We start from the raw sequence: 23433 nt of genomic DNA on the forward strand, positions 1-23433 counted from the left end.
AAGACGGAAGATGGGAGGGCATTCCAGGCCTTTGCGGTGCGGATCAGAAAGGAAGAAGCAAAACGCTTCGTACGTGTTGATGGTATTTCAACCACGTAACGGTGCAGATTCTTTCGGTACCTCGCAGTTCAATGGTAGAAAATGCAGTTTTCCTTACCTATGTTTTCCTTCATAAGTGATATTTTTTTTGTACAATATATATTACAGTAATTAAATTAATAAATATACTACGACAATACACACATCGCCATCTAGCCCCAAAGTAAGCGTAGCTTGTGTTATGGGTACTAAGATAGCTGATGAATATTTTTATAAATATAATACACATAAATACTTATAGTATACAGATAAACACCCAGACACTGAAAACATTTATGTTCATCACACAAACATTTTTTTCCAGTTGTGGGAATCGAACCCACGGCCTTGGACGCAGAAAGCAGGGTCGCTGTCCACTGCACCAACCGGCTGTCAATTAAATCTATTATTGCAGCTAAATAAAGACATGCGAATTATAAGTTTTAATCAACAATTTAAATCATTCAACCACTGAAGTACCTAACATGAAACCTTTTTTGGCAGATTTTGTGAGTTTCAAGTTAAAACTTTAAACACCATTCCCCCAATTAGGTGTACCCAGTAGTGATATATAACATAAAGTATTATGTTGATGATAAATCATCATAAAAGATGAATCAGCTTTCCCGTTTGTAATGAATACAATAAACTATAGAGTAACATAACTTTTACTTGCATTAAATGTAACTTTCGCGTAATGGTTAAACAGACTTTCGGTTTTGTATATCGCCCGAATACTAATATAGAGTTTTTATATTGACTAGCTATTGTATGCGGCTTCGCGTAGAATTCATTGTTATTTCATGGTTTTCGACAAAGAAATGTGGAAGTAGATAGATAGATAATATATAATAACTTTATTGCAGCAATACACAAAGAAACAATAGAAATTAAAACAAAGACAAAAGTTCATATAGTGTTAAGGTGCAAAGGCGGCCTTATCACTCAAAGTATTCTTTTCAACCTATAGTTAGCTATAGGTTGAGGAGAAGCTATTAGTAAAACGGACAGTGGATGGTTTGTTAAGTAAAGATATAAAAATACTAACATAAATAAATATACATATTAAACTAATATAAAAATACACAAATATTTAATACCTATGAATATTAAAATACAAAGTAGGTAATATTTAAAGTTTTTATTCGCTGGCAAAATCGTTATGTTTGCTTTCTATTGTGGATTTTTTCATTCACCTTATGAGATAAACAATTCCGTAGTGCATCATTTTAATATATCTCTTATAACGTTAAGCCAACATTTGCAATGTAAGCGCACTAAAATAGGTTTGTAGCGACTATTAAAAATATTGTATGGAAGCAGGAACTTTGCGGAAATCCATGATATACCATGAAAATCAATCTTACAATGACTTGTAAAGTCAACATCTACTGAGGATGCTCCGGTTTCGGAGCGAAACGTGCGTAAAGGGTACATTGCCGAAGATCTGTTTGGTGTGGAGTATAAGGATTGAAGAAATTATAAATTACACTTTACAGATTCTCCTGCTTTTCGCGTAGTATAGAAAATTAAGATGGATTTTCATGGTGGACTATCCAAATCTTTCATTTTCTTGACTTTTCTCTGCTATTTTATGCATGTTAAGTACATGTAAACCTATATACTTATTGCTGAAAATTGCATGAAAATCAGTTGGATAGTTTAAAAGTTACGCGTACCAGCAAAGAGAGACTGCATAATACCTACTACGAAAATTAATGGTTGCCTTCAGAAGATCGCTTGAAGCGATAAGACCGCCTTTGCCCATTTCTTGTTATAGTTTCATATTTTATATTAAACTAGCTGACCCCAGCGCCATCTGTTGGGCTGATTTGTGAATCTAAACCATCCAGGGGCCACCCAAACGCATAACGAAAAATTCATTCAGATCGGTCCAGCCGTCTAGGAGGAGTTCAGTTTCATACACACGCACACAAGAAATATATATATAAAGATTTTGTCTTTTAATTGAGTGCAATGAATACTTCGTTCTATGTATGTGTTTGCATAAAATAAGGCTCAGCGATGTTGTATTTACCTTATATTGTATTATTATTTGAAAATTAAGCTTAATTGGAGCCGAGTCCTAGCACGCACCTCTAACTTTTGTGCGTTTAATTCATTAAAATATCAACGGTGAAGGAAAACATCGTGAGGAAACCTGCACACCTGAGAGTTCTCCATAATGTTCCCAAAGGTGTGTGGAGTCCACCAATCCGAACTGGGCCAGTGTGGTCTACGATCTTAACACCTTTGCATTGTGGGTGGAGACCCTATAGTGGGCTGGTAATGGGATGAAATTATGATGATGGTGAACGTATAAATAAATCAACATTTGACTTTGACTTTGCTATTTTTAGTCATAGAAAAATAATTCAAGTAATTCACCGCGGGGCACAGAGCAGCTTGTAAATATTAAACACACAAACAGACATTTATTTAATGTTACTACAATAAATGTTGTGTTAGTGTATTATGTAGATACAGATGAACGCACGCGACCTGAATAAGTGTAATTTTTGTTGGCACTGCTTACAGACATACAGGGAAAGTTTTTTTATGTTAATATTCCTCTCTAGTGACGCAATGTAAAAACTTTATATGGAACTATCCCTGATATGGAATATCCCTTTTTAGTGGTCTTATAAGTGCGAGATCCCGTGTTCTGCGGCTGGGGCAATTTGGGAATTTATAATTTTGGATTTTTTCTGGTCTGGTCGACCATTGCTAGTTACTATTCTACCGATTGGGTCACCATAGATTTAGGGTTTCGGTACGATGCCGCGTGAAAACCGTAACGGGGTATGCTAGAGGTTATTACGCCTACCTGTTATTTCAAAGCAAATATCACTACATAAATACAATTTACTATGTTAATCAGATTTTTTCTTCTTCTGCTAATTAGCCCTTGACTGCAATCTCACCTGTTGGTAAGTGATGATGCAGTCTAAGATAGTAACGGGCTAACCTGTTATGGTTATGTTAGATATATCAAACTCATACCTCTAATCGGTGTCTACGCAACATCGCTTAGCGGCACGTCTTTGTCGGTAGCGTGGTAACTAGCCACAGCCAAAGCCTCCCACCAGACCAGACCAGAGAAAATTCAGAAATGATGAATTCCCAAATTTCGGGGTTTGAATCCGGGACATCCCGCGTAAATCCACAGCGCTAACCGCTACGCCAGGAAGGCCGTCAAAAAGTCGCTGTAAATTGGAATCCTCATCAGCCTGTTAACATCCCACATTATGTGCGCCAAAATTCGAATGCCTACTTTTATTTCGACAGCCGATTGGCACAGTGGCCAGCGACCCTGCTTTCTGAGTCCTAGACCGTGGGTCAGATTCCCACGACTGGAAAATGTTTGTGAACATGAATTTTTTTTAGTGTCTAGGTGTTTATCTGAATATTTTAAGTATTTATGTATATTATTAATAAAAATATTCATCAGTCATCTTATAGTACCCGCAACACAAGCTATGCTCACTTTGGGGCTAGATGGCGATGTGTGTATTTTCGTAGAGTATTAAAAAAATAAAATAAAAAGAAAATGGCTGAATTAGGGTTCTGTATGTTCTTAATTCAGTGTTTTATAGATAACTATATTTTTGACGACCCCCGTGACGCAGCGGTGAGTTTACATACGTAGGTTCCTGGTTCTCCCACCGACAGATATAACTGCCGTATCATCACTCAGTACCAGGTGAGATTGCAGTCAAATGCTAATCTTAACTAATAAAAGTTCCAAACATGCAATTATTAATGTTATTGAGAAGGCAAAAGATGCTAGTGACTTATTGCTATTCGATTACGGCAGGCGTTCTTATATAAGAAATGTTACAGTATTTGTATTGGGAAACAGACAATTTTCGTGTTTTTAAACTTGATTTGTTATCAAAATTCATTTATTTCAAGTATGCCTATTATAAGAACTTTTGAAACGTCAACACAGCTGAAGATATATCTATCCAAACACAATTATCCTCCTTTTCTGTCCAAGTACGTACAGCTCCCGCATAGCGCTTACCGTATCTAAAACTCTTCTGCCCGAGCGTTTATAGTTGCTTCTATAGACACGACGCATCATCTGCCAATTCAATTAGTTTTTCACTACAAGTTAGCCCTTGTCTGCAATCTCACTTGGTAAGTGATGTTGCAGTCTAACATGGTAGCGGGCTAATCCGTTAGGGAGTATGGTAGTCATACCCCTCATCAGTTTCCACGCGACGTTTCTTCTTCTTTGTTTGCACTTGCTTTGAGCTCCGATGATCTACTTCAGTCTCTTTGGTTCTCCTATGATTTTTCTTTTGCGTATAGTCCTAAGAGAGATTCTCAATGAATCTCTTTTCGTAAAGCATTGCGCGTTGACATAGATTAACCCCAGTTATAATCAGGCGTTTAGTTTACGAAAAATCAGGTATTTGTACGCAGGTAGGTACAGTTTTAATCGGCTTTCAGGCTCGGGTTGCTTTTATAATATTACTTTTACTTTTAGTGATAAGGCTACCTTTGCAACCTAGTACACTGAATATTCGTTTTCCCTTGTATTGTTTCTTTGATGGAATAATTTGTGTTTTTTTTTCTATTCTATCCTATAGGTACTAGGCGTCGTTGCATATAGTAGGTATACCACAGATGGGTAGTTTATTCACTGTATATACTTGAAAGTAACCCCGCGCTCGTTTTCGTTCTTCAGACACCATGATAGGTGATTCCTGAAAAAGAAAGTTTAAGAATAAGATATTATTAGGTACACTTACACCATCTGAATTATAATGATGACTATATTATAAGCCAGAAGTGCCCGGGAGTGTTTTTAAGAATCCCGCCAGAAACTTTAACTTTTCTGGAAAAAAAATTCATGTCTCTACGACACATGAATTATCACACAAGCCATCTCTGTGTGGTAATTCATCGAGATCGGTTAAGTTGCTACGTGCAAAGGTAAAGTTTTGTTTTAAACCCATCAAAGATTATCCGCATATAGTATGTCACACCAGAATGTTAGCTATCAATGTGCTAAATTTTTTTCAAGATCAGGGCAGTATTCGAGCCGAGCATGCAGTAGTGTAACTTTTGCCTCTTTGTGACAGAGCTCGTCCAGGGAAGTACTATCGCGATGCTCATTTCTGCCGCTAAGCAGCATTGTTCCAATGCTGTTGATCACTTGCAAAACAATCGCCTATAAAAAGAGCAACACTCCGCAAGGCAGGCAAGGTAAACGACCTACAGTGTCCCCCTAAGTCCATCAATCTGAGGCGTAGGTTTTTTTTAGTAACGATATGCGCTTGACGACTTCCCGTTAGAAAGCAATGATGAAGTCTAGGTTAGAGCACGCTTGCCTAGAAGAAACATATTCACTCTCGCCTTGAAGGTACTCAAATTATACGTGGCAAGAAACACAGTTGCCGGGAGGGCGTTCCACATCTTAGCGGTACGTAAGAACCGTGGATAAAAAACGTTTCGTTCGTGTTGATGGAATATCAACCACATAAGGATGCCACCGCTCACGGTGTCTCGCTGTTCTGTGGTAGAAATTACACCCTTCAGACCTGAACACAGAAATACTGCATAGCGGCTGTTCTTTCTAGTAACCACATTTTAAAAGCCGACTTGAAAAAGAAGATTATAAGATTATGTAATGGAATCAAGGAAGTTTAATAAATAGTTGTAAAAACGTATAAATACTTACATGTTCAAAAACTGCTTCAGCGTATTTAAGCTGCAAGATGACCAGGTCTTCGGGTGATGCAGGGGGTCATATCTTGTCGCCATGATGTGGTTTTCCTCTCTGCATCGGTTATGGGGTGGACCGTCGTGTCTCATACCTAGGCTGGGAAAAAATATTCAAATGGACTTTAGATTTATTTGATCAATACTTCCTCACCTATACATAAGCCAAATTCAATATGGAATGCGTTTACCAACAAAGCGTTGATTGGCTACCAATGACATGCAGGTGTTATGAACCTTTTGAAAAATTTGGACAATATTATTAAGAATACGTGAAATAAATAAATGAGACTGTTAGAAATGTTTATATAATATTTTAACTATCATTATCTATATTTTTAAAATTACAGCTTATTTATGTTAATTTAAACAGTTTTAAATCAAATTATTCGCAGATATCTGGTCGCTCTTTTCCTTTGCCAAGAAAATTTCACTACGCACCCAAGCAATCTCGAGCCGGGTAACTCAGGGTTAATCATCGTAACCAAGATCTTTAATTTGACGGTCGATTGACGCAGTTGGCAGCGACCCTGCTTTCTTAGACCACGACCGTGGGTTCGAATCCCACAACTGGAAAATCTTTGTGTGATGAACATGAATGTTTTACAGAGTCTGGGTGTTTATATGCATATTACAAGTATTTATGTATATTTTGGTTAAACAAAAAAAATATTCATCAGTCATCTTAGGACCCATATCACAAGCTACGCTTACTTTGGGGCTAAATGGCGATGTGTGTATTGTCGTAGTATATTTATTTATCATTTCATACCATCTGTAGTTACTTTATACTTTTTATACAAGTGATCTAATACAAGTAACATAAATTGAAGACTTTTTTGCACTAACTTATAAACAATACAAAAAACACACAAGAAAAAGAAGAATATATATATACAGTTGTGTGCAAAGGCGGTCTTATTGCAAAAACAATCTCTTATAGTCTTATACGACCCTTGGTGAAAGTAATTGAAAACATGAAAGTGGAACAGTGCAAACAATAAAACATTACCACGAGAAAAAAAAAAAAGGAAAACTTCAGTAGAAATTAGATTTACCTGTGACCAATTTCGTGAGCAATTAAAAATCCAACAAGCTTCGGATCCCATTCTATTAGCGCGCAGCTTTTCTTAACTTGGCAAGCACCTCGGGTGTAGCTTCGACCTGAAATGTTAAAAAGTGAGTTCTGGGCAAATGGCAAATAAAAATTCGATTTTTAAAGTTATAATTCTTTTGGCGCGTTAGGGAAAAATTATATGAGTAAATACTTACGCTCCGCGCGCCTACAGTCACAGAAAACCGACATCTTGAAGTTAGCTATAGTCAAAATTTTAGTTTTCAAAAAAGTTAATATCAATATGCATAAGTTGCATGCTAAAATTAAAAATGCCCATTTCTTTAGTTCATGTTATAGTATTGTATCGTAGTAAATTTCTTTAGTGGTTAATGTTATCGTTTATGTATAACTAAGTTGTGGAAACCTCATTGGTTTATGTGATATAAAAATACGTCATTACTCTTAGGTGTAATAGTACTGTTTCCCTTGAAAAGCTAATAAATACCTACCAACCAATAAAGGTAAGGTATAGATCGTTTTTATAAATATTTATTGGGAAATTAAAATTGATAAAATACTTAACAAAATCTCTGTTTGCTCACCTGTACTGGTCCTTAAAACTTTTCCATTTTTGATATGAAACAAATCCATTCCGGTCAACAAAACCGAATAGTAGAGCATTTTAGCTGCAACCTTCTTCTTAGTCTGCCAATCACAGTAGTTCTTAAGATACAACCTGGCGTCTTCATTACTTATCTTATTTCTGACGTCTTTGAGGAACCTTGTGTTTAGCAACACGAAATTGACAGTCTGGTTCAAACTTGGATGCTTAAAGTAATTCTTTGCCTCCGTCAAAACTCGGTGCGTGATCATTTTGAGCTTCTCTCTGGTTTTAATTTTGTATTCCTTCACCAACCTCCTCCTTAGGGCCTTGTCGATATGCACCATTATCTTTATGGTTATATTATTGTTGTTGTTGTTATTTTGTGTTAAATATTTGATTGTCGATGTCGATTTCATCTGAAATTCAATTAAAATAACAGTTTATTATACAATTTTAAACATAACAGTCTGATTCCGCGATTTCCTCTAAGTATTTTATGATTTGCACATTATTGTATATTAGGTCCATCTCCAAGATGCCAGCTATCTCCATATATGTAATGTATTTGAAGAGCAACTATTGAAATGGCAACGAATGGGTACGCTACGAAGGAGTGCGGATTCCCCCTCTGCCTACAGCTCCTACGGCAAGTCGGATTTGCTTGCGCGCCAGTACTCTCTATGAGTATACCACAAATTTTCGTAAGAGATAGCATTGACTGACTGTAGGTATACTCATTACTCATGTTAATGTGTAATGAGTATACCTACAGTCAGTCAATGCTATCTCTTCAGAAAATTTCGTTATTCGTTCGTTACATGTTTTTATAAAATGTATAAATACGATAGCATAACGGAATATAACGGCATAGAAACGGTTCTTGAGCGCTTTTCTAGTACAAAAACTATCATATAATGTGTATTTCCAGAATGTAAGCTATGTTTGTGATAAACTTTATCAAAATTGCTATATTTGAGTTTAACATAGGTAACAAAAAAGTTGTAGTAGAGCTTTTTATGAAAAAACTTGTCCAGGAAAGTTCTAGCACCATGCTTATATTTTAGAATTTGAAGGATGCATTAGTATATTTCATAAGTTTATTTTAATTTAATTTGACATTTAATTATGGTTGATCTTTTTAAATTTTTAATATCCATGAACCAAATTTGCACACTATTAATTTAGTACAATGTCATGCTCGCTTAAAGGTTGTAAGTGGAAGGTGTCACGACCCTCAGCAATGAGCAACACGACGTGGAGAGAGAGAGAGAGAGATGCTCTCTTAAATAACTACATTGTTTACCAACATCTTGATATTGTACAAACGTTCTAGCAAATAAATGCTTATTATTATTATAAGGAATCACCATGTAAAAATATTAAATTAAAAGAATATTTATTTCTCCATACAAACGAATTCATAACATTCTAAGTGTTTACTTATGACAACCCTTTTGAAAATAAAATCCCGACGCGTGCATAGTACCTACCTACGCTACGCGACGCGTACTTGATAAAGTGACAGGAGTCACATGATTTTAATTTTAGATGTGATGTTAGGGCTGTATCTGTTTTTTCAGTAAAAACTATGGCAGTAGTTTAGTCAAAAACTATTAGGTTTTCGGTTTCACAGATAAGTCTCAGAGACAGTACATAATGTACATCTAAAGCCGGTGAAGTATTATTTCGGTTTTCATTAACATTTAATTTTTTTTTAAATAATTTATTTATTAATAATTTAATTTTTTTAATAGAAATAGTTTTATAAACAAGTTTAAGTATTATTCAAGTTTGATATACATATTTTCATGCTTCAGTTTCGTAGCCAGCGAAGTGTGGGCACTTAACTTCTCTCAAACTATTTGGAGCGTTGACCCTCCGCGTTGTTTCAATGCGGGTAGGTGTGTTATTTTCATAAGGTTCCATAACATGTACAAAAATATAGGTCGGTTAGTTATTTTATAATCTTCCCGAAATAACTTTACGACTTTAAAAGTGCATCTTTCTTTAAAGAGCGCGCCATGTGGTTAGTTTTAGATACACCAAAGGGGCTCCCCCTTTGGTGTATCTAAAACTAACCTATATTGAATATGTTTGAAGCTTTTTTGATCGAGTTTGTTTTATTTAGAGATTTGTTTATGTTTTTTTAAAGTACCTAATTTTTATTGCATATGTGCACATGTGTTTGTTTGTTTGTCCATCTAACACGTCCTAACTAAGCGACCAATCAACTTTTTTGTGGGAGGCTTAGGCCGTGGCTAGTTACCTCCCTACCGACAAAGATATGCCGCTAAGCGATTGTGTTCCTGTGCTTTATCGCGTAGAAACCTATTAGGGGTATAAGTACCATAGTCCCTAAAAGGGTACCATCTTAGACTGCATTATCACTTAACACCAGGCGAGATTGCAGTCAAGGGCTAACTTGTAGCAGAATAAAAAAAAAATATATAGAGTTACTTCATCTGATAATTTAGCTGATATAGCCCCCCAACCGCTGGGAAGCAGTCAGCTTCTCAGTTCGTTTCCTGCGAGATAGAAAAATCATTGTATTGATGAAAGAGCAACTGCTGAGTTTCTTGACGGTTTCTTCTCGGTAAAATGAGCCGTCCGAACCGTTGGTAGAGTCACTACAAACAGATAGTAAACTACAAGCTAGTAGTTTCAAAAGTGCTTTAGTAGGCCTACTTTAAATTTTAAAAAAATGTGAGCCGTCACGTGACGCCTGGCAGATGTGAAACATCGAAAATGTTTTGTATAAGTTATATGAACGTAATGAAAAGATAAAGCATTACAAATTGCTTCCACAAATATACAAACAATACAACCGAATTGATAACCTCTCCTTTTTGTAAGTCGGTTAATAATGGCTGTTTATTACAACATTAATATTCAATTTTATTATTAAATACGAAACACAAATATATAGTATCATATAGCGGGGCAAAGCGTCGCCACGGCCTATATAGCCTCGCCAACAATCAGATTTACCTTCGCCTGTTCATCTCCATACTTAAATAATAAATATACTACGACACTACACATATCACCCTTTAGCCCCAAAAAAGTATAGCTTGTAATATGGGTACTAAGATAGCTAATGAATTTTTAAATGAATATAATATACATAAAAACTTATAAACACCCAGACTCTGAACAGCATTCATGTTCAAGTAGTGGTAATCGAACCCACGGCCTTGGACTCAGAAGGCAGGTCGCTGACCACTGCGCCATTTGGCTGTCTATTATTGCATGGTCTACAAACCGTTCATCAAATATTTGACAAAGCGTTCTAAGATTATAGGGGTTTATTTTAATACATTTCAGTGGGGGATATCAGAAAAGTATTCTTGATCTCCCCTCGCTTCTCAGAATTAGTGGGGGCCGTAACAGATATTAATAATATATTCATTTGTTATCTATATTAATAACAAGTGGATACTTATTTAACATAATCATTCCAAAATAATGATAAATGGCAGTATTCTGTCACTCTTATACTGTGTGGTAATAATAGGAAACACAATTTTAATATGGCAATCAAAATATGTGCCGAAACAAAACGCTTCTATTAAAAATTACTTAATGGATACTATCTTTTTCCCTCTCATTAAAACTCTTAACTTTGTTTCCTTCCTACCCGCACTTTGGGGTTCGAAAATTTGTGAACAAAAACCCGACCTCCGTCTATCGTCGCGCAAACACGTACCTACTATTCGTGAGAACAAAAAAACATGGCCGTATAAGTTACAAATTTATATAAGTTTAATATCGTTTCGCATAACGCCTTATTGAGTATTGTGATGGTGAATTTTATTGTGTGTAAGTGAAATAAGTGACACGCTGGATTCTAGAAGGGGTACCGTGAGTTAATTCCTTTTCCAGATTAATTGGCCTTCACGTGTTTTTCCTAATCTTTAAGCATCTTTCTTTTTCGCCTATCAATACAGTCCACTTTCTTTTAAATATTACTGCTCGCAAAAAGCTTTATTGCCACCACTGTGTTCTGTTCAATCCATCTACTCCTCTACATCTGAAAGAACGGTTGGAGTTTCTCACTGATTCTCACTGTCGCTCTCTCCGGTCTGAAGATAACCTCATCCTGAAAATTCCTGCCCATACTTCTTGCCTTTCTAAAACTTATTGTTTATGGCGATGAAAAGTATTCTTTATGTTGACCCGGAATTTCAGCTGGCACTATACCAAATTTTATTTGAATCCGTTCTGTAGTTTTCACGTGATGCCCGGACAGACAGGTAGACAGACAGACAAAAATTAAATAAAAATCTGTTTTGGACCCAGTTTCCCTATCCCTATCCCTACTAATATTATAAATGTCAATGTAAGTTTGTTTGTGTCGCTTTCACGCAAAAACTACTTAACCGATCCTCATGTAACTTTGTACACATATTATTATTGGAAGTGTTAGAAGTAATATAGGATAATTTTTATAACGACATTAAGCTCGGTTTCTTTGGGAGATGGGATGAAAGTGTTTAACGATTTTACAGCATAACTCCGACAAATTATAACCGATTTAAATAATTATTTTTGTACTATAGAGGTTATAATATGTGTTTAATTTTCCCCAAACTCCTCAGCGGACAGCAGCAAGCCCCTCATTTAAGGCTTAGCGATACTGGATACTTTAATTTTTTTAGAACTACAACTAAATTGATTACCTACTGCATCAAAAAACAAAATCAAACGCAGACGAAGTCGCGGGCAACAGCTAGTCGATTATAAAGCATCCCCCGGTCTATATTTTCAAAATATATTAAATGTAAAGAAATCTTCAAGTTACAGTTTTATTATAAGTATAGATTAGCGCATGCTTCAGTCATTCAGGTTATTAGGACTTAAGATAGTACATAGCGCTATGTCAATGTACTTGCAAGGACGACATACTAATATCCGGGTCGATGATTTGAAAATACCATACTATAACTATAGATAAGTTTTCCAACAGTGCATGTTGTCAGTAATCCATACTAATATTTAAAATGCGACAATGTGTTTGCTTACTCTACGCCCTAACTTAGCATTTAGAAACCAATCGCCTTGATTTTGAATTTGGAATTTTAAGTGTTTTAGCAAATCTGCTTTTGTATACCTACATTTGGTTAAAGATAAGAAGGAATCTTCGTTCAGATTTGTCAAAATTATGCATAATCTATCGGTCGGTATAAGTTAACAATAATAATAATAAATAAATTTATTAATCTAAATTCACAAGTAGACTGAAAACTATTATGGTGTTATCATAAATTGTTCCGAATTTTACCGTACACCACTGTGCCGTCGACAAAAGGTCACCTCTAAGAAAATTCAATATAATTAGGTCGGTTAAAGTTTAGAAATGGTAGTGGGTAGGCAGGTACTTTAAATATATTTTAATATTAACTAACAATCTTATTTAACCTATATCCTATAACTTTATTAATAACATAGCTATTGCTATTTACAAAAAAAACCTTAAGTGGATAACTAAAGTTGGCGTAGGAATTCAAAATGACAGGAACCCAGATCAAAAAGGAAGGTCATATAAAATGGCGGGAAAAATAGAGGTACAGAGGAGTACAGACAGAAGTGTCAAGGGAAGATAGAAGAAGTTATCTCTTTGCAGCTAATTAACAGTGGGATATAAGTTCAGATAGTTTGATTTTATAATGTGCTATGATAATTAGAGATACTAAAACGATTAAACATTATAAGATATAAACCCCATAGGGTTTCTTTTAAGTGCGTTAGTTGACAGGCCGGAGAGTAACATAGGCTACTGCATATCGTTTGCGAAAGGTGCAGAAGTCATTTGTGGGATTGAGTATGAACTTTTATAATCTGTTTCCCAAGGTAATTTTAAACCTGCCAATGCATAGGTTTAAAAATGTGTTTGAGCACATTTAATAAATCGTGGTTACTATACGATTGATGAATTTCTTAACGACATGGCTGCTTGGAAGCAGGCTCCGCTCTCATCTCTCACAAGATAGAAAATTAATTATATACTAGCTGTTGCCCGCGACTTCGTCTGCGTTTGATTTGTTTTTTGATGTGGTATTAAATTTAGTTGTAGAACTAAAAAAAATTAAAGTATCCAGTATCGTTAAGCCAAAAATGAGGGGTTTGCTGCTGTCTGCTGAGGAGTTCTGCCCTCTATCTCCAACCACAGTTTGGGCAAAATTAAACACATAGGTATTATAACCTCTATAGTACCTTGAAACCGATCCTCATGAAACTTTGTACACATATTCTTGGAAGTGTTAGAAGTAATATAGGATACTTTTTATCCCGACATTAAGCTCGGTTCTTTTGGGAGAGGGGATGAGTATTTGACGATTTTACACCGTAACTCCGACAAATTATAACCTCTATAGTACAAAATTATTATTTAAATCGGTTATAATTTGTCGGAGTTACGGTGTAAAATCGTCAAATACTCATCCCCTCTCCCAAAAGAACCGAGCTTAATGTCGGGATAAAAAGTATCCTATATTACTTCTAACACTTCCAAGAATATGTGTACAAAGTTTCATGAGGATCGGTTTCAAGGTACTATAGAGGTTATAATACCTATGTGTTTAATTTTGCCCAAACTGTGGTTGGAGATAGAGGGCAGAACTCCTCAGCAGACAGCAGCAAACCCCTCATTTTTGGCTTAACGATACTGGATACTTTAAATTTTTTTAGTTCTACAACTAAATTTAATACCACATCAAAAAACAAATCAAACGCAGACGAAGTCGCGGGCAACAGCTAGTATATAATTAATTTTCTATCTTGTGAGAGATGAGAGCGGAGCCTGCTTCCAAGCAGCCATGTCGTTAAGAAATTCATCAATCGTATAGTAACCACGATTTATTAAATGTGCTCAAACACATTTTTAAACCTATGCATTGGCAGGTTTAAAATTACCTTGGGAAACAGATTATAAAAGTTCATACTCAATCCCACAAATGACTTCTGCACCTTTCGCAAACGATATGCAGTAGCCTATGTTACTCTCCGGCCTGTCAACTAACGCACTTAAAAGAAACCCTATGGGGTTTATATCTTATAATGTTTAATCGTTTTAGTATCTCTAATTATCATAGCACATTATAAAATCAAACTATCTGAACTTATATCCCACTGTTAATTAGCTGCAAAGAGATAACTTCTTCTATCTTCCCTTGACACTTCTGTCTGTACTCCTCTGTACCTCTATTTTTCCCGCCATTTTATATGACCTTCCTTTTTGATCTGGGTTCCTGTCATTTTGAATTCCTACGCCAACTTTAGTTATCCACTTAAGGTTTTTTTTGTAAATAGCAATAGCTATGTTATTAATAAAGTTATAGGATATAGGTTAAATAAGATTGTTAGTTAATATTAAAATATATTTAAAGTACCTGCCTACCCACTACCATTTCTAAACTTTAACCGACCTAATTATATTGAATTTTCTTAGAGGTGACCTTTTGTCGACGGCACAGTGGTGTACGGTAAAATTCGGAACAATTTATGATAACACCATAATAGTTTTCAGTCTACTTGTGAATTTAGATTAATAAATTTATTTATTATTATTATTGTTAACTTATACCGACCGATAGATTATGCATAATTTTGACAAATCTGAACGAAGATTCCTTCTTATCTTTAACCAAATGTAGGTATACAAAAGCAGATTTGCTAAAACACTTAAAATTCCAAATTCAAAATCAAGGCGATTGGTTTCTAAATGCTAAGTTAGGGCGTAGAGTAAGCAAACACATTGTCGCATTTTAAATATTAGTATGGATTACTGACAACATGCACTGTTGGAAAACTTATCTATAGTTATAGTATGGTATTTTCAAATCATCGACCCGGATATTAGTATGTCGTCCTTGCAAGTACATTGACATAGCGCTATGTACTATCTTAAGTCCTAATAACCTGAATGACTGAAGCATGCGCTAATCTATACTTATAATAAAACTGTAACTTGAAGATTTCTTTACATTTAATATATTTTGAAAATATAGACCGGGGGATGCTTTATAATCGACTAGCTGTTGCCCGCGACTTCGTCTGCGTTTGATTTGTTTTTTGATGTGGTATTAAATTTAGTTGTAGAACTAAAAAAATTTAAAGTATCCAGTATCGTTAAGCCAAAAATGAGGGGTTTGCTGCTGTCTGCTGAGGAGTTCTGCCCTCTATCTCCAACCACAGTTTGGGCAAAATTAAACACATAGGTATTATAACCTCTATAGTACCTTGAAACCGATCCTCATGAAACTTTGTACACATATTCTTGGAAGTGTTAGAAGTAATATAGGATACTTTTTATCCCGACATTAAGCTCGGTTCTTTTGGGAGAGGGGATGAGTATTTGACGATTTTACACCGTAACTCCGACAAATTATAACCTCTATAGTACAAAATTATTATTTAAATCGGTTATAATTTGTCGGAGTTACGGTGTAAAATCGTCAAATACTCATCCCCTCTCCCAAAAGAACCGAGCTTAATGTCGGGATAAAAAGTATCCTATATTACTTCTAACACTTCCAAGAATATGTGTACAAAGTTTCATGGGGATCGGTTTAGTCGTTTTTTCGTGAAAGCGTAACAAACAAACTTACATTGACATTTATAATATTAGTAGGGATAGGGATTTATTGACGGCCCACTGGCGCTGTGGGCAGCGACCCTGCTTTCTGAGCCCAAGGCCGTGGGTTCGATTCCCACAACTGGAAAATGTTTGTGTGATGAACTTGATTGTTTTTCAGTGTCTGGGTGTTTATCTGTATATTATAAATATTTATGTGTAATAGGTATATTCATAAAAATATTCAACAACTATCTTAGTATCCATAACACAAGCTACGCTTACTTTGGGGCGATGTGTGTATTGTCGTAGTATATTTATTCATTTCTTCATTGTAAACTGTAAAATGATGTTGGAAAGGTCTTCTGAGTTTCTTGCCGGCTCTTGGTGGAATCGGCCTTCCAAACCGGTGGTAGAGTCACTACAAACAGACTGACTTGTCGTTTCAAAAGTGCTTATAAACTGGGCCTACTTGAAAAAAATGAATTTTGACTTTACTATTTATCAATGGAAAACAAATGGTTCCCACGGGATTTGTAAAAATCGTAACAAACTCGGACGATAAACTCAGACAATATCTAGTATTGATATAAATATATTGTGTAACTACTAAAAGATCTAAAATGATCCAAACATATCAATCACCAGGCTTCTTCACTAAGTCCGAAATCCTCACAAAACTTCTAAGCCCAACTTTGGTCGTCCATTAGTTCAAAATGATAATGAGTTTCATCATCATCATATCAAACCCATTACGGTCCCACTACAGGGCACGGGTCTCCTCGTAAACTGAGAAGGGGTTAAGGCTGTAGTCCACCACGCTGGCCCAGTTCGGATTGGTGGACTCCACACGCCTTTAAGAACATTATAGAACTCAGGCGTGCAGGTTTCTTCACTATGTTTTTCTTCACCGAAAAAACAAGTGATATTTTAGTAATTAAAACGCACATAACTTAGAAAAGTTAGAGGAGGGATTCAAACTACCCACTGGGCTATTATCGCCTCCTGATGATTTGCTAAAGTACATCTATTACAAATGTACAAGAAGAAGAAGAAACACTTAGCACGAATAACATACAGGAAAAGAAACAGTACAGAGTACAAGACGATCGGAATGTGAAATCTCACGATTAGATGGTGAATTGATTGGACCCTTTGATTCCACCCCAAGGGACCTTACGGAACAAAAAACATTTAATAATATAACTTTTTGCTGGTTCTTCTCGGTGGGTGCAACATTCCAAAGCCAACGGATCGTTCATCGTACTAATATTATAAATGAGAATTTGTGTTTGTTTGTTGGTATGCACTTCCTTTACGCCCTAGTTTCGCAGCCAATCAAATAGTCTGTAGTACTGCACACCCACAGGTAAACTAAACTAAATTTTGGAAACTTCGACAATGAACATATAATTAAATCAATAAATATCTTTAACATTAATTACAATAACTATTGGTATTGTAATTAATGTTAAAGATATACAGTATTGGTCAACTGAATCCTTTGTATACCAACACACAAATATAGGCACAAATACAGGTGCAGGTGAAAGTATGTGCCGAGTCTTTGTAGTAGCCGCCGCCCGCTTTTTAGCATGCGCCGGCAGCCGCTTACAGCTAATAACTATATTATAACGAACTATATTATATTCTACAGTTCGCCCCTAGTAAGGAAACATTTATACGAATACAGTTTCGACTATCTCCCTAGCGCAGTTGGGAACGTTGTGGTTTTAAGTAGGAGGTCCCGGATTCGTTCGACGGCAGAGGATTTGAGAGTTTCATTAAGTTCATCATTTTCTCTGTTCTGGTCTGGTCGGCTTTGGTCGTGGCTAGTTACCAGCCTACCGACAATTACGTGCCGCTAAGCGATTTAGCATTGTAAGTAGTCCTATACTAAATCACAAGAATATGTTTTATGTAAACACTTTTAAAAATGACGTCATTTTGTTGTTAAAATGTCAATGTTATGTATTTTGAGAGGTACACATTCTTGATGCACTCTTTAAACATTTTCGCGATAAAACAAAATTTATTTCTGATTGTTTGTTTTGTTATGATTACACACTTTTACGTTACCTACGTACGTTAGTTTGATTGAGTCAAACATGCAATTGAATTTCAAAACAGTTTATCCTCAATCGATTAGGCTGAAATTTTGCGTACATGTTTAGTGTTTTCCTTGTGGTGACGGCAGATCAGAATACAGCTGTCACTATCCCTGCTCTTCTCGCGGGCGTCGTACGAGGCGACTAAGGGAAAATAATGCAGAACGGGCAGCATCGACCTCTGTGCTACTTTTTTTTTAAATAAATAATTGACGGATCATGCAGGGCTGGACACGGGAAGGAGAAAATAATATTTCCCCCGATGGCGATGTGTGTGTTGTCGTCATATATTTATTTATTTATTATTATTTATTATTATCATATCAATGACTACCTAAATGGAAAATAACTATAATTGTAGACATTCATGAATTCATTTTATTTATTAAGTATTAATTTTTTATTTACCCAATCTGATATTTTCATTTCCTTTTTTTTTGTGTTTTTACTTTTAATTAATTATTTAAATGTGACTTGTAATTTATTGTAGAAAATTTATAAATTAATGAATAATTTTTGCACGTCAATCTTGGCAGGATATGTGATACATATATGTACCATATTCAAGCAAAATAAAAAAAATATTGAACAACTCCCTTCAGACCAGAACACAATTAGAATAATTAAGATTTGCAACAATGCTGCTTAGCGGCAGAAATAGAGCTCGAATAGAGCTAGAAGCTCGGTCACAAAGCTTTACTACTACTTATTACTATGATCATCAACCCGTCTTCCCAGCATGGTATTTATGTGAACCTAGAAAACTTGCTTTTTTTTTTTTTATACAGAGAAAATGCCTGACGCATACCACTCCGTTGGGGAAACGGAGTAGTTAAGTGGGACTTGCACCCACTAAAAACTCTGTGTGTCCCTCGATAGACCTATAAGTGAGAGCACGGGGTTCACTTGCGTATTCACCGCACTCTCGCCAAGGTTTTGACCCCCCAGTGCGTGGCGGGTCCTATCATCACTGGCCTGATCGCTGCCAAATCCTCCAGAGAGGCGTACACTACACGGCACGCCACCTTCTTAGGCCTGTCAGACAAAGTCGTAACTACATGCCAATATAAATGTAAGCAAGTGCTTTGTATTTCACTTGTTTTTAAGGGTAACGATATTAAACCATTAACTAAGAAGAATAGTAAATTTATATGAATATTAATTTATATAGGTACTACGACAACGCATACATCGCCATCTAGCCCCAAAGTAAGCGTAGCTTGTGTTTTGGATACTGAGATGATCGATGAATATTTTTATGAATTATATACACAAATACTTATAATATACATATAAACACCCAGACACTGAAAAACATTAATGCATATCACACAAACATTTTCCAGTTGTGGGAATCGAACCCACGGCCTTGGTCTCAGAAAGCAGGGTCGCTGCAAACTGCGCCAATCGGCCGTCCAAATCCAAACGGCATAAAACCGTGGAATTTGGAACTCCCTCCAAAAGACCTATGTCCAGCAGTGGACGTCTGTCGGTTGATGTGATGATAATGAAGAATAATAAATTCCGAACGCAGTCTAAACTAAAAGAAGCGTAGTAGGTAGTGAGTAAAACTTTTGCTTAATACCACGTTTAGTAAAACGTTAACTTAAGTATCAATTAATATTAACGAGTAATTAAATACTATTATGTTTTACCCAAATAAACGACGGTGTTGAAGTAAAAAAGCTTAATTTTAAAACGCTTTTTTTCAATAAATACCTAATGGGATATTAACGGCCATGAGTGCGACAGTATAATTTTAAGAGCTGTGTTATTTTAATTTTAAATTTATAATTATCGTTATATTAAAATTCGTATTAAGTACTCTTATTTTATATTGAATCTGTATTACCTAATAAATTCTATGGAATATTGCCTGAATTTAAGATATTATTAGGCATATTTTTTTCTTATTAATTTGACACTTAAAATTATAAAATATACTTAATAAAGAATTAAGTTAATGTCATTATACATACCTGGCCACACCTACCGGCACCGAGACACATGAACAAAACTACGAGCAGACATACTCTCATGGTCACACACACATTCGCACAATCACAAAGCTAAGAACAAACTAAGCATAATGAAGCATGAACTTGCGGCGGTCGTACTGTGATACTAATTTCGTTTAAAGCTCCGTTTACATCGAGCCGACACGATTACTCTGGGTGCCCAGTGTGAGATAATAAACTTGGCCGCCGCACCGACATATTTTCTGTCGTGAGCAGCATCGGCTTCAACCGAGTACTGCGAGTCCATATAAAAGCATGAAAAGAACACAAAATATGCCGGTGGCGTTTTGTGGTTGTGGCTCGTGGCCCGAGTGCGGGGACGCTTATATCGTAAGTATATTTTTATGAAATCAAAAGAACGCCATATCCATACAAATTGTAGTTAATAGACAAGAAATATCAATAAGGAGACAAAGGAAGAAAATGCCCAACTAGAATAGAAATTGTATTTGTTTCGCAAATTAATTTAGAAGAAATGTATTTGGTTACAATATTTTGTTGTGGTTAATTATTGTTTTGAGAGTTACTAAATCTGAGAAGGTCATCAAAATTACATAAGTACCTATGCAACCTATTGTTTGTTTTTAGCATGCAAACAGGCAGTATGAGTTATGTTTGTTTCAGTGTGAAATGTAAGTTCCGTTACCTGTTCTTTTTCATGCAAGGAAGTTGCTATTTGCACTAAATAAGTATCAATGCATTCTTTATTTCAACTAGTAATTTTATGGCTTATGATCTGTTATTTCAAATCTTTAAGATATTAGTATAGTTCATGCAGTTTACAATTTACAGATATACAATTGAATCTTAACTAAAATATTTAGCCTGTTAGAAGTATGATTACCAAACAGCTACCTTCTTAGACTGCATCAGCACTTACCGCCAGGTGGGATTGCAGTGGTATAAAAAAGTAAAAAATAAATAATTAACACAGCTTTTTTAAATCTTTGCGGCAATGTGTAAATGTGCTTCGTTTGACCAATAACAATTCAGTGTAATAGCTACCTATGAAGCATCACTGTAACGGTTCGTAACTTTCAATTTCAATTTAGTCTCGTATAATGGCGGTAAATGGAATCTGCGGTCTAGATTCTTTGGAATACCCATGCCATACTTAATAGAGGTTAAGTTTTTTTTGAAGTAAATGTTCTTTAGGTGCGACTAGGGAGTAACTCAGATTTTTAGACGTAAGCGTCACTTCCGTCAGACGTCTCTGTAGTTTCCGCTATTTAAAAATAATAGTTTGGATCGGTCGTAAGTATATGTAATATACTTCACGCTTCTTGACTTATACGCCAGCTAGTGGCAAATATAATAATCAATTAGGATTATTTATTTACAATATTATCAAATGGATCCATTGAAATAGGAAAGTGAATAAAAAATCAATAATTTAAGAAAAATATTTTAAATTGCAAAGTTTTTTGAAAATCTCTTAATCCACTACTTGAAAATCTCTAATTATTAATAAAGTCTAGAGTATATGACATATACTTAAGACCAATCCAAATTATTATTTTTAAATAGACGGAAACTACACAGACGTCTGACGTAACCGGTACTTACGTTCCGTTAAAAAAATCTGAGTTACTCCGTAGTCGCGCCTAAAGAAGTTTTACTTCAAAAAACCAAGAGTGGATATAAAAAAGCTGTCGGCTTGCATATTCGTCCGTAAACAGCCTCAATCCAAAAACTTAATAAATCGTAAATTTAATTTACTCCTACAAAAATCGAACATAATTTGCATAGTTCTGGTCGAAATCCAATCCTAAATTCGAATTTATTATAGAAACTATATATAAATATTGATATTTATTTTAATAGAAACCCAGAAAAAGAGAATTATAACGTGTCTGTATGCTGCCAGCATATTAGGAACTGTGCCTCGCTGCGGTGGTTATAAGGACGTTTTAGATTTTATTTAGTTTTAAATAGTTTATTTTAGGTTATATTTATAAAACAATTATTTTAAAGAATAAATATATAGTTTATTTTTTATATTTATTATTAATATTATTTTATGTGTGTAATCTGGATAAATATTATTTTAATTATAACGTGTCTATATAAACCCTTTAAAAATATTTTAATAATAAAACTTATTACACTGTAAACGATTTTTATAATCATAATATTTAATAATTAAGTATTATGATTTTTATTATTAAATGGTCTACCTCTCTACGATCCCAATTGCTGCACAGGGTTTTTATTACAATTGCTTTTGATTATTGTGATATTATTCTTGGTTTTTCTTGAGGGCCGATTGGCGCAGTTTGCAGCGACCCTGCGTTTTGAGCCCAAGGCCGTGGGTTCGATTCCCACTACTGGAAAATGTTTGTGTGATGAGCATGAATCTTTTTTAGTGTCTGGGTGTTTATTCTAAGTATTTATGTATATCATTCACTAAAATATTCATCAATCATCTCAGTACCCATAACACAAGCTACGCTTACTTTGGGGCTAGATGGCGATGTGTGTATTGTTGTAGTATATTTATTTATTATTATGATAAATGTATGAGTAATGTTATGTGAAATGCAAATAAATTGAAATTGAAATATAACCAGGTCACCTTTATCAACCATTTTGATAAACAGACTTAACAAAAAAATAATACGACTAGGTACCTATTTTAATCAGAAAAAAAACGTTCTCAATTTTGATCGGACGACCTTGCGAACTTTACACCTATATTAAGCTGATATGACTACAAAAAAACTTACATATATACCTATTTCTGGAGTCGTTCATCCGATAACGGTTTGTGGGATGCATACGGTATAATACCATTCCCACAAAAAAAATTGCTTCTACGGATTTACAACGTTATATAGCGTGATTCTGGTTGATAAGATACAGAGTAGCGTGGCGGTGATAGCGAATGGGTACAGGCTCGACTTCACTTTCGGGGGGTCGAGTTCGAACCCCAGCACGCACTTCTAACTTTTCTAAGTTGTGTGCGTTTTTAGTAATTATAAAATCACTTGCTCTAACGGTGAACGAAAACATCGCGAGGAAAACTGCAAGCCTGAGAGTTCTACATAATGTTCTCGTAGAGGTGTGGAGTCCACCAATCCGCACGGGGCCAGCGTGGGAGACTACGGCCTTAAACCCTTTGTGGAAGGACACCCGTGCTCTGTAGTGGGTCAGTAACTGGTTGATATTATGATGATCATGATGACATAGACAATAAGCGCAGTCCTAACCGCGAAGCGGTTATAGCCTAGTGGTTATGACTTCGGCTACACTTTCGTGGGAGC

General features: G+C 35.4%; 1 protein-coding gene across 1 annotated transcript; it reads right to left on the reverse strand.

Annotated features, from left to right (window-relative positions):
* Positions 1–4050: 4050 nt before the first annotated feature.
* On the reverse strand, positions 4051–20233 carry LOC120633485 (A disintegrin and metalloproteinase with thrombospondin motifs 17-like). The gene is made up of 5 exons (XM_039903695.1): positions 20132–20233; positions 7471–7888; positions 6870–6975; positions 5771–5911; positions 4051–4793 (listed from the first exon to the last, which is right to left on the reverse strand). Exons 1-5 carry the CDS (start codon positions 20189–20191, stop codon positions 4727–4729), a joined length of 792 nt encoding a protein of 263 aa, XP_039759629.1. The 5' UTR covers positions 20192–20233; the 3' UTR covers positions 4051–4726.
* Between the last annotated feature and the right edge of the window lie 3200 nt (positions 20234–23433).

This window comes from Pararge aegeria, chromosome 21 (genome assembly GCF_905163445.1).
Source record: "Pararge aegeria chromosome 21, ilParAegt1.1, whole genome shotgun sequence".
Classification (NCBI taxonomy): domain Eukaryota; kingdom Metazoa; phylum Arthropoda; class Insecta; order Lepidoptera; family Nymphalidae; genus Pararge; species Pararge aegeria.